The sequence below is a fragment of the Corticium candelabrum genome, chromosome 6, assembly GCF_963422355.1.
Source record: "Corticium candelabrum chromosome 6, ooCorCand1.1, whole genome shotgun sequence".
Classification (NCBI taxonomy): Eukaryota; Metazoa; Porifera; class Homoscleromorpha; order Homosclerophorida; family Plakinidae; genus Corticium; species Corticium candelabrum.
Window position 1 is genome coordinate 2,197,205 of NC_085090.1, and position 13,025 is coordinate 2,210,229.

The 13,025-nt window shown below is 42.4% G+C and overlaps 2 protein-coding genes across 2 annotated transcripts; both read right to left on the bottom strand.

The window, feature by feature from the left end:
* Positions 1-3,987: 3,987 nt before the first annotated feature.
* LOC134181191 (uncharacterized) lies at positions 3,988-6,183 on the bottom strand. The gene has a single exon (XM_062648416.1). The coding sequence runs from the start codon at positions 5,787-5,789 to the stop codon at positions 4,020-4,022; it is 1,770 nt and encodes a 589-aa protein (XP_062504400.1). The 5' UTR covers positions 5,790-6,183; the 3' UTR covers positions 3,988-4,019.
* Positions 5,887-7,449, bottom strand: LOC134181574 (uncharacterized). The gene is made up of 2 exons (XM_062648843.1): positions 5,970-7,449; positions 5,887-5,907 (listed from the first exon to the last, which is right to left on the bottom strand). Exons 1-2 carry the CDS (start codon positions 7,248-7,250, stop codon positions 5,887-5,889), a joined length of 1,302 nt encoding a protein of 433 aa, XP_062504827.1. The 5' UTR covers positions 7,251-7,449.
* Positions 7,450-13,025: the final 5,576 nt, after the last annotated feature.

The window sequence follows — 13,025 nt, forward strand, 5'->3', positions numbered from 1 at the left end:
GAACGCGTCGGAGTCTAGTTAAACGTCAAAGTCGACGACGTAACCGTCTCCACCGGGAAAGTAAAGACCCATGGCTTAAAGTTTCACTTGATGGGTTTCTTGGGCATGTATTTCCGTATGCCATACCTACCTAAAAATAGAACTGCAAATGCAATCAGACATATTAATGTACATTAAATCCATTGACCTTTGAAACGAAGCATTCTCTCATCGATTACAAGTTTCTGTCCTGGTTGACAATACATGCGGCAAGCACGCCTCATCTGTAATGACATACATATTATACACTGATTGTTCGCACTACAAGCTGGCAAGTCGGACCTGCTGAAGTACAGGTCGCATCTTAAAGAGCCGGTCTGTTGTTGTTGTAGTGGCACCCTTATCCCCAAGACTGGGATTGTGTGCCACCTGGCCCTCAGTGCTGGGGTCAGGGACTGGCTGTGTGAGGCGTGCTGTGTCTTCTGCCCCGACCTGCTGGGACAAGGGTTTTTTGGGAATGATTACCTCATTCATTTAAACAAGAAACATCCTGTAACACTTTTCATTTTTCACAATTTTTTTTATCTACTAACTTTCAATGAACGAGACATGGCACTAAACCGCTGTTCCGACAAGATGTTCGTAAAGATGGGTTGGCCCCCAAAATTACTTTGGGACCAGTATTAGTGGAAGATCTGGGGCAGACGGACTAATTCCATGCCCAACACAAGGCCATAATAGGCTCTGAGCTTCTGGGGGTGGTGTCTTGCTGTTTGTCCAGACCGCCATTTTCTGGAGGATGTTCTCGTCAAAATGAAGAGAGAATTTTGATTGGTGTAGAGTTGTCAGAAAGGTGAGGTGGTAGAAGGAATCTTGCCATTTCTTCTCAAACTGAGAAAGACCATTGTCCAAACAAGCGTCTAACGAATGCTATCTCGATCAAAAGTTTCTTGAAACACTTCGATTGTCCTTTCTGTGGTTGTGCTGGACATTCTTTAAACTTCCAGCTATTTCGAATAGGCAGAAATAATCAGCAATAACGTGACCCATGAATGGCCCAGCAAAATCCACGTGAATACGCTGGAATGGTTTGCTTGGCCAGTTCCATGGACGTGACGTTACCAGTGGAGGCAACTTTACAACGCTACAGTCTAACAGCCTGCAGAATAATCTGTAGTAAGGAACTCTGTCATAAGCGTTTGACAGGTTCAAAGCGCAGACATACATTCTCGAGTTTACTCTATCCAAATAGTAGTCTATTGTGTTCTTTAATACAAAAGAGCAGTCAGCGCAACTGTGGTTACGTTTAAACCCAAATTGCTGATCAGTTGTTCTAACAACACTGCTCAAGCGTTCCATAAGAACCGATTCCAGGACCTTGGATTAGCTTTTGGACGACTTTTTTGGATTATCATCGTCTTTCAAGTCCTCTACTATAACTTCAAAAGTCTATTGTAGAGGTTCAGAGATGCCGTCACTCTTGCTGGCATATTTGGTCAAATTTAGACACTATTTCTGCGTTGACAAACACCTTCATATTCAACATTATGCCACCAGCCTCTCTATTGAGCCCTGTTATGCCCGGCAATGCGGTAATTGCGGAAATCATTTCCCCGCGTAATAAGCTCTGGCTGCTTGTCTTGTAGTTCAAAATGTGTTCTTGGGAAATTTAAAAACGACGCAGTCGCCCGTTTATGGTCATTCTTCCTGCTATGGCACAAGGCCTCTTACGTTTAGCTTGTCGAAGATAATAAGCCGTTGAGCATTTTGTATGCCTCTGCACATTGGCTATTAGTTCAGCATAATCCTGCTCTTCGTCGGTCACATCTCTATGTCGTTTGTGACAGCGGTGCATTTCTGCTTGAGGCATGTGACCCTGTCCCGTTTCATTCAACGTGTGATTTCATGTAGTTAGCAGAGCATCAGTAGAGTCATACATCTCCTGTGCAATGTCATCTGCCCTTCTTTTTGTTCGCTAGTGGCTTCGGCTTCGCTCAACTCGGATGCTTTCTGCATGCATACCCACTCTGAATTTATCTTATCAGAATGTGGAGCAACAGCCAGCCATGCCACATCATGCAAATGAGATATCCCTCTCTGCTGACACTCAGTGAGTGCCCAGAAATCTAAAACACCAAGACTAGTTTGCAAAAAGTATCTCAAAATGTTTCTGCTCTGTGCAAAAAGAACCAATATCCCAAATAAGGATTTTAGTAGCTGCCCCTATTCTCTCACTGGCATTGTCTTGGCTAGCGTTTGACCGATAGCTACGCATTAAATGCTGAATTTTTGGCCATTGATTATCAGCAGCACCAAGTGTAAAGAATATAGTTGGCATGCCTATTGCCTCTTGCATGGCCGCTAGGTTTAGTCTTTGAGTAGACCAGCACTGTCTAGTTCCATACAAAGAACTACTAACTCTCATTAGTCGAGATGCAAATGAAGTCTCACCTTGATTAACCATCTTCCACGCTCAGGTGGCTTTCACCAATTCTCTGTTTGACAAACACACTGCCACGTGAATGGACGGTGTATACATCTGTTTTTCAGAACCACCACTGAAGTGATATCCACCATGAGTTCCATTTTGTGAATGAAAATTGTTTTGAGGTCAGTTGTGAAGGCTATTTCATAAAAGCATAGTTTTTTTACAGTTCTCAGCGATGTTGATAAAGACATTATTATCTGCTACCAACTTTAGTATCTGATAGCTGTCTTGGATCAGAATATCTAAGACTTTCACTTGACAGGTTGTTAAAATTCTCAACATAACAATCTCGACAATACCAAGCAAACAACCTAGTAACTTTCGTTCGCCTTCGTCGTGCTGAAGTTTCTTCTTGTTGTCGATGTCTCTGTAAAGGTTTTGATTTTGCTCTGAAATACAGTAATGTCGCTGGCAATGATTTTAGCTGCTTGTATGACGGATTCTTACCTTTACTTCTGCTGTGTCTGGCAAATAACGAGTCAGGCATAATATTAAAGTCTGAGTGGTTGTCGAAGGCAAGTTCAACGCGGGAGTCTTTTGATTTCCGAATTTATACAGCGTCGTTTGATTTTTATGGGCGAAGTTCATAGAGCTATGCTTGCAACTTCCCAGCTTTGAATACGTCGGAGATAACCAATTTTTAACAGGGCCAAGTCATTAAGTCATTCTGCAACCTAATTATAGCAAACATTGTTACCAGTAGTAACTGAAGTTTGAGTAATGGAATGACAGTGTGCTGTCGAAAGTATGAAAGATGAATCACGAAAGTTGTCCCTCGTCATACGCAGCACAAACGGTACGTTGGCTACGTCGCAGTGTTAAGAAAACTGGCTTGGCTCGATTTCTAGTTTTACTTCTGGTTTCTTAATTGTGTAAATGATTTTGATTGTTGTGGTTGGAGGTAATTGTTAGCTTCGGAATCATCTTTAGTTTCAAATATGCGCCCGGCTTGAAATAGGACCATGTATAATCCCACAAGAACATTTATGCAATAAAATTAGATATGGCACGGTATACAAGTTGATACCAAAGTTCTTACTAGGAACTTGGGACTGGATAGTCGTGTAGCGTTTGTCTAGGCTATGTTGACTAATAGGAGGAGAATCGAGTGTACAGCAGAGTATTCCGTACCTTACAGTCTCATTACAACGGCTATCCACAACTGCGCACAATATGTACAAGTTCTATTGCCTGAATTTGTTAATAGATGTTACAATATAAGCAATTCTAACCTGCATTGGCGACTGTCTGCGTTTTGTCGATAGACGGTGTCTGCAACAGGCAAGATAAAACCGCCAAGTGTGTTTTGAATCAGTGGTATAAAAACGTATTGCAAACAAAACAATTCTGTTGCATTGTCAGGGTTTGAAAGGCCTTGCTCCTTTAGGCTTTAAATATAAATCTTTGTAATTTCAGTTACGACGACTCGAACGGATCTCTATTATCTCTCTATTCATTGATTGTGTACAGACCTCATTTATTGAACATACAAGGCACTACGTACATCATAGAAAGTCGAAACATAATAGTCGCTACTGAAATCTAAAACCCACTAATGAATGCTACTTTGAAGTTCGCAGTCTAAAGCTATATCAGCACTAGAACTTTGTAAATGAAGTCTGTCAATCTTCTTCAGCAAGACTTTAGCATTGCATCTCTGTAGGATTACACTCAATTTTTTTCTCCAGTAGGAACGGAATTCAGCCTTGTTGCATTTTCCGTCGCTGTCCCTTGATCGCAATGACAAAGTGTTCAGGTAGTCTGTCGCAGTATTCCCCCAGTGACCGAAATGTTCAAAGACTAACGGCGCAAAGTTAGGGGTGGAACCTCCAGGTAAAAGATCTTTTAAGTATTTGGCCTTCTTCTTTTCTTCTCTTCTGGATGCAGCACATCCACTTTCACTACTCGACCTGGGAAAAGCTTCGCAGCTCCAAGGGTGGGAGAGTGAAATATCAAGGTCAATGTTAGAACCATCTCCAGCATCGAAAACCACAATGTCCGGTCGATTACTATTGTTTGTGTACCTGTCTCGCACTTCTTTTCTGTGGTGAAGACCCACCTCCTTGAGGCACTCGCACCAGCCTGCTACGACACTGTCATGTTGCCATACAGGTCCACCCCCGTGTTTGCAGGTCAAGAAATGGTATCCATAATCATCTGCTTCTTTCCCACACTCACAAATAGGTGCCAGGGACTTGAAGGGCATTGGGCATCCCAGCCTCAGAAGAGCCGCTAACCGAAATTCGGAAGGCTTAAATGCAAGCCTATCTGAGGAAGGTGCTGCCTCTAGCCATGAGCCACATCCAGGACCTTGAATCGACCTTAGACGAGCAGCCTGATGTTGATCCTGAGATTGATCCAGAAGGTGTTGAAGACTAGTTGTAGATAACTCGTCCGTGATGCGATGTTGTAGCTTGATGGGCTGATCGGTTAAGTCAGTGAAGCAAACCCCTCCAAGGGTGCTTGGCGTGCCCGCCAAGAGAGAATCGATATGCTGCTTAGCTTCTTTTAGATTCTGTCCAGTTGCGCCCAGATTGTCTAATATTGACTGTGAGCTTTCCCAGATATATGAGAATCTTTTCGGCAGTATTGCTGATGAGTGTACCCAACCTGCTAGGAAAGATGCAGGTGAAATTTTTTCGACTGAAGTCATTCCGAATCCCCCTTTTCTTATGGGCAGGATGGCTTGCGACCATTGAGCCTCAGATGTATTGGTGACACCTATGATGTGACTAAAGGACGCATGCGTTATGCTATCATGGATGGTTGCCGCAGGCTTGAGTAAGGAAGGAGGAACTGTTCTTGTCAAATGATTCATGCGAGTTGTGTGGCAGTGCCTCAAAAGGAGCATGGAGCTCTGAGGGTCATCCAGCGACACAATCTCTTGGCAAAGCAAGCTGCCTGACTTGGCGAACTCGATGCACTGTGATGCAACAAAGTCGAATCTCCCAATGGGTGTCCCCAGTAACACAGATCCTTCCACGGCTCTGGGAAAAGGAGCCAAAATTTCAGTGGACCCTGGAGAGTAGATTTGACACTTTTGATCAGCAATCAGTAAACCAGATTCTTCAGCCAATGAAAGCTTCAGATTAGCAAAGGAATCAAGTACAGGCCCCTCATTGCCGAGCAAAAAGATGTCATCCAGGTAGGCTAAGACTACTATTTCCGGGTAGTCAGCTTGAATTTTGGTGATTGTAGGGTGAATTCCTAAGGCAAATAGGACAGGCCCCAGGGGGTCACCTTGGTGCACACCTTCTTCAGAAGATATGATCACCGTTTCCTTTCCCTTGACATACACGAGAGGGCTGGAATTTCCATACATTTGCTCAAAATGGGCCAAGATGGCTGGAAATTTTGATAAAACTTCCTTGTGCAAAGAAGACCTCTTGATGGTGTTAAAGGCATTCTTTATGTCAGTTTTAACGAGCACCCAATCCGGTCTGCTTTCCAGAAGTAATTGAATATGGTGTGTTACCAACTCAGAGCCACCAGGAGTTGAAACCCCATGCTGCAAGGGAGCAAAGTAGGCAGAGAACTCAGATTTCAAGTGATGACAGATAGCCTTAGCTGAGACTCGGCGGAGAACCTCGCCAATGGCTATAGGTCGAACATCACCACTGCTTTTGGGCAAGGCAATCAATCGGGAAGCAGACAGCCAGGTAGTGACAAGGCTTGGAAGATTTCCTTCAGCAATGGATGAGAGAACTCTGACTAAGGCGTCCTGGGTCACACCGTTATCTAGAAGATTTCGGAGGTGTTCAAACTTCCAGCCCGAAGGGCCTGCTCCAGAACCTCGAGGGGACTTTTTAATGACGTTGATAATGACTGAAGCTGGCAAAGCCATTGAATTGCAGGTATCAGAGTGTGGAACAGGGGTGTTGGGATCTCGTGTAGGGTGTTTGAGAGATAGTTTGGCCACTGTTTCATCACTAGCAGGTGCCAGGCCTTTGCTGGTTAATATTCGAGCAGCTCTTGACAACTCGCCACTTTTCACAAGACGAATGGCTGATTGCCGGGCATGACGTTGATTGTTTACCTGCTTAACATTAACATTAACTGTCTCAGACGATAGTTGCCAAATCTGGAGTAATTCTTCCCATCGATATTCCAGAAAAAGTTTGTACCTTGCTTTGATACCACTTGTATGGGATTTACCAGATCTGCCAAGTGGAGTAAGAATCATCTTGGGAATAAGAAGTAACAATTTCCAAGCTTTGACATCTGATGAATCTAAGGCAAGTTGACTAAGTGGGATAGAACAGCAGTCTTGAAAAAGAGACTTCAGCTTGGATGGGATGCTTTGGACTGTTCTAGGTGGTAGGCTCTTCAACAATTCCTCCGTAGATATTGATTGGATGAAGCTCCAGCCGATAGATTCACGATCCATAGGGCGACAAGGTTGACTGGATGTGTTTGGACCGCAAGAAGTAGGAACATCCGGGATGGTAGGTACAGGAGTGACGTCACGGTGACCTGTCAGAGTGCCCGGATGTTCGCTGATATGAGACACCGAACTCGAAGTAGATTGATGTAATGAACCCTGGCTAGAACTGGAGACGGTCGTCGAGCGAGACTTACATTTGGGTAAATGCTGGTTTAGTCTAATAAACCAGTGAGAACACATCGGACATTGGACCAAGTTGTAGCGAGTGATATGATCACGTGACCAATCCTCAGGACTATGAATGTGTCGAATGTGATCAAATAGCCAACGAACCGATCCCAACATCGAGCAACCTTCGACGGGGCATCTTTCGCTACGTGACACTTGTGATGAGGCCATCGCAAGTTATAACAGAGGCGAACTGAGCTTGCTGTGAGACAACCCGGCCGTTGACGAAGTGACTTGGAGAATACTCGCAGAAGACTTGTAGAAGAAACTGAAACGAATGGCGAAATGAGCTGCCGCCGCAGAAACAACTAGAAACGTAACTGAAAGCGAGCGAGATTCAAACCAGCAACGGCGCTGGATAATCCGGGAACTGACTTACCTGCTGTAAAACTGTCTCTTAGTTCTTTGCGTAGTAAGCATGAATTTCGCAACTTTATCGTTTTCGATGCCGCAATCAGAGCGTCCTCGTGAAGGCAATCCATAGGCGCAAACAGCTTTTTCAAAGTATGACAATACCGTGTCTGCCCGTTATTGTAGTTGGTATGTGAAGATAGAGTACGCTGGGGCACCATTCCTGGTAGCTGAGACAGCCATATTCTATGGATCTCTGCTCGTTTCCAGAATAACGGTAGTACAGTAAGTAAGTGATATCCTACTGTTGGCGGCTAGCCTTTCATCGTATACCTGGAAGCCTTGGACAACAATTGGTCCTTCTTGGTTTCTTTGGCTAATTCCTTGTTAGTAATTGGTAGAGCCGTAAGTTGAGTAAGATTCACCGACTTGTGTTCTACTGAGCTCACTTTCGTTTGATTCCGTTGACGTAAATTGAATCGCTCTGCGATTGCCAGTAGCTTCGGCGCTAATTGCTTGGCCAGGGCTTCCGTCAACTCCTGATATGACTTTCTAGCTGGCAAGTTTGACTTCATTAGGCTTCGCAACAGCTTATACGCTGAACCTTCGATGATAGTGAGAACTACCGCTACTTTCTCTTTTTTTGGTTCTTTTTGTCAAGGCCATTGCTTTAAGAGTATTGATCGAGCTGCTCCTTAAGAATATTCGATCAAGCAATCCTTTTTGTTGTCAAACTCTTCAATTTGGCCTACGGAATCGTACCTCCTCAGACATGGTCAAACAAATATCCCATACTCGTCGCCACTTGTTTATGTTCCTGTGTCCTTGAGACCGTGCGTTCTTTTAGATACTCTTCTATCAGTTTATTGTATTCGTCTATTTAGATAGATGGCCTTGATCTGTTTAGAGACCTGGCCTCTCTGAATCACTTGCTTTCGAATGATATGCGAATCAACCACGTCTAGTCACATAGTTTCTCTACTTGGGATCTAGAAAGTTTTTACGATTTCTTCAGTTCGTGGACGGACTTTATTTTAGGAAAGGTAACGATGTAAAACTGACATTTTAAAAGCTAGTTTATTGTAATAAGAATGCAGCAAGTTGTTGTCTTACATTAAATATGTGACAAATGAAATAGAACAGGCAATCCGAAAGCATGTAGCAGTTGAAATTCTTGCACAATCTGCTCCACGTTGTCTTTTCCAGTCAGTCTCTTTCCTAAACAACCGCTCTACACCTTCAAAGTTGGTCATCTGAAAGTAGCAAGATGCTAAACGGTCTAGAGCTACATCATAAACGTAGCAGCTATAAATATAGAAGTAACAGAAGAGTAAGTACTAAAATGGCGTAGATGAATAGCACGAGAAGAACTGTCGACCTTGTGCGCAAATGTATTAAAATTGCTATCTCAATTATTAACATGTTAGCAATTTGTAGTGCGACCTACTACCTAAAGGCATAACTGCATGATTTGCATTTTGCTCTGTTGTAATGCACAGACATCTGTGAACAGTAGCAACTTTGTTATTGCTATTCTGCATTTGTAGTGTTAGTGTGTAAATTTTTCACGTGAAATCATTAATTAAGTTATGAAGGGGAGCTATTTGCACGCTCTTGGTTGACATAAAATTTGTTTTCACATCTATATCTATTTGCACTTGGTGTATCTACATGTCAGTGTAAATGTGCATATCAGATGCATTTTAGCATATTTTTACAATGTTTTATAATGGACAATGGACAAAAAATGGACAAATGTTAAGCCCTTCACGTTTTTCGACGTCGACCTTGAGGTCAGTTGCGGAGATAGCTCCTCTGCTTCTAGAGACAGGGCCTCCATGCGCTACGTGGAGTCTTGGGGCCAGCGCTACAATCCATCTGGAGCTTGGCCAGAGTCCTTCAGGGGCACTGACAATGGCGCAGCTGTGGGACTGGACACCAAGGCCCACACGTACCCGTCTGCTGCATGATGTTGCTGCCAAGCCAGCGGTCTTGTCCACCCCAGTCAATGACCAGGTACTCATTTATACTCCTGAGTCGAGAGAAGCAAGTGTGGGGGAGTTTCTTGCTCAAGGAAACTCCGACAGTGTCGCCTCCACCAGGATCGAACCTTCAACTCTCATCACGGAATACGAGATCCCGGATGTCATCACCAACGCTCTACCATCTGCTCCACCCCCCATGTTTTATAATTCTCTAGAGAAGATTGACACTTAGAAACATGACCATAACTTCATTGGAAATTCTGCTTTCATTTGAGGTGTGTTTTATCAAGTTTGGAAAGGGTATAAGTAAAGTCCTTTCCAGAATAAAGTCAGTATCGGTTTTCGGGAGTGGCTAAAGATATTTTGCGCTTTATAATGTACCAGATGCGATATTGTTGTATAATCAATTTAGGTGTCTTATTACCACTTGTATGAATACACTGCAAGTAAACAAACAGAGCTAAGTGCAGAACGTTTACTTTTGATCTAGCAGGTGTCCAGGTCGTTTTTGCTTATGGTTGCAAGAACTTGTTTGAGTATATGCACCAAGGTACATGTAGGACATGTTTGTAATATGCATTGACCAATATTTTGTAACCATTCGCTTACCACTGCTTGTTTTCTTTGGGACGTCACCGCGTTTCCGTGTACATGTGACTGGCTGATTCTGCTGAAACTGTCTGTAGATCAATCGATATGTAGAGGGTACAAGAAGTTAGACTTCCAAGCCTTTTTCCATCAAGTTCAGCCATACACAGAATGTATATATCTCAGAAATTTAATACAACTGGAGAGAGGTTACTCAGATCTTACCATATTTATGTGGAAATTGAGGAAGAGTTTAGATACTCTGGATGTACTCTGATGACCGAGGAAGAGATTAGAACCCTGAAACTGACCTCTGCCTACAACTTGCGCTTGAGACACCACCAAAAGTATAGATGCAATGATTTTACAAGGTTGTCAATATTAATGCATTATCTTTGACTCTATTTTTATTATTATATTATATTATATTTTTTACCCATTAACAGTGGGTAAACAAATCACACATACTCCCACATAACATTGTCAACATTACAGATGGCTAGTCTGTCCAAAATCAGTTTAGCGTTATACCGCCAAAGACTAAAAGAAAGTTGTTGCAGTAAATGCTGAAAACCTTTAGAGACCGTTGTCTCTGTAGTTAAAACAGTTCTTCTTGCTATAATTTTTAAAGTCTCTAAAGAACTAGGAGACCAAACTCCCAGTGTCTCTACAACTAGAGGATAGAAGTCACATCCAGCTGCGTTATCTTCATCTTCATACCGTGCAATCTTCTCGGAAACTCCCAGTGTCTCTACAACTAAAGGATAGAAGTCACATCCAGCTGCATTATCTTCATCTTTATACCGTGCAATCTTCTCGGAGTCTTCTCCAGCAGCAGCTCTTGTAGAAGAAGATGAATATCCATTTTCAAAGACAATTTTATATCGAACCATTTCTAGAATGGAGTTTTGCTATAAAACTATGAATACAAAGAAATTTCTGTATGAACAGAACCGGATTTTAAATGCACGGATTCAATACCTGAAAGAAATAAGAAAATTTAGATCGGTAAATCGACCTATTGTCTATTTTGACGAAACTTGCTTGAACCAACACCACACCGGCACAAACTGTTGGACAGACTATGATGGAAAAGGTGGTCTGAATATTCTAAGTGGCAAAGGAAAACGGCTGATAATCCTACATGCAGGCTGCGACCAATGATGAATTCCTGGGGCTGAACTCATTTTTGTTGGAAAAAACGACACCAGTAATTATCATGAGATGAACACGTCACATTTCATGGAATGGTTTGGGGAAAGTTGCTTCCAAATTGGCCACCTGGATATGTGATTGTGATGGACAGTGCAAAATACCATAACTCAGTTGTTGAAAAAATTCGTAGCAAGTCCAGTAAAAAGCAGAACGGTATACCTTGATCAAATCAACAAATCCTGTTTTTCTATAGAAGACAGACATTCTTGCCCAAGAAAGTGGATACACCTGTTTGCGTCTCTCTGTGGTCCTTTGTGAATTGAACCCAATTGAACTTGCATGGACCTAAGTCAAGGAATACTCAAGCAGAAATTACATTACGATTGGTGGCTTTGCAATAGACAATACGTTACAACTTTGCTGAAGAGGGATGGAAGAAGTGACGCCAGAGCGATGGGCTACAGTGCACCCACGCATGCGTGGGCAATCAGACACCGCCTCACCCAAGAGCAAATTCCGCTTCAGATTCGCGACGAATACGCGAATTCGAAGCGAGACCTGTCGCGACTCACCGCGGATCCTCTTCTGATTTTGGTAACGAATTCACAGCGGATATGCGCCTAATTCACAGTGGTTACGCGACTAATTCGCAACGTTTTCGAGACGATCCGCGACTGATTCACAACGAATTTACAACGATTACTATAGGTGACTTTTTCGTGTAGGAAGCAATCTGCAAAGTGTAATTGAAAATGGTTTTTCCAACAGCAAACAACGCATTTGCTGCATACTCTAACCTATACGAGGCAGATAAAATACAGCAACGTAACGGAATCAACGTAACAAGTACAACACAACTCTGTTTACTTTCATACCATCTATGCATGTCTATCAGCCATCTAGATTTCTATAGTAATCAGTCATACTACACAGATTTATGTTTTTGCTAATCGATAAACACTTGTCTGTGATAGATTTTGACATTTTTTGCCACACTTCTTTGGGAGACTCATCTTTTTTGAGCGGAAATTTGAACAGACAGTGACCTATAGACAGAAGCTTTACTATGCTCATTTAAACTGTAGCAGTTCTTAATTATCTTCGCATGGCTTCAATAGCTGTGCTGTCTAGAGCCAATTTTCATCTTTGGATCGATTCGCAGTTGAATTTGCCAAGACATCCGTTGTAAATATAATGTCCATTAAGCTGAGCGCTAACTGGTTTCGTCTTCCTGATTTTAGTGTCGCGGTTGCTAGTGCTAGCTTTTCTGCTTTGATTTGTAAATGGGGATCTCCTACAAAAACCGTTTGACTTGAATCTTCACCGGCTTCCCTAGTGGTGATCCCTGGCTTTTCTAGTTCTTTGAACTGTGAACATTTCTGTGCTTAGAAATAGAAGCATTTGGTGACAGCATAGGACAACTATAGTAGTGTATACATTCAGTAGTAACTATATTATCTATTACAGTTTAGGAGAAGTTGAAAACGTATTCTACAATAATTATAAATATCATCTGACAGCTTCTGAAAACATTGTAGCGTACTATCCTATAATTACATCTGTTAATTAATGTAATCTGACAATTAGCCGATATTACTTGCAGTAGTTTTACGTAAGTTTGTTGGAGAGACAGTACATGCATATCTAGATATACTGGCGCGATATACTGACAATATACGTGTTGGCGGCTTGTCACCGTCAGAAATCGATCATCTGATCTAATTTAATAATACGATGAGTTTCATCATCATGAAAAGACGATCATCAGTTGTCTACTGTTTAAAAAAATTATTTTAGTGCACCCTTTACGAAGACGAATAGGGTAGTGTATCCGACAAATTGAAGATATCGAATTGAGCTGTGCACG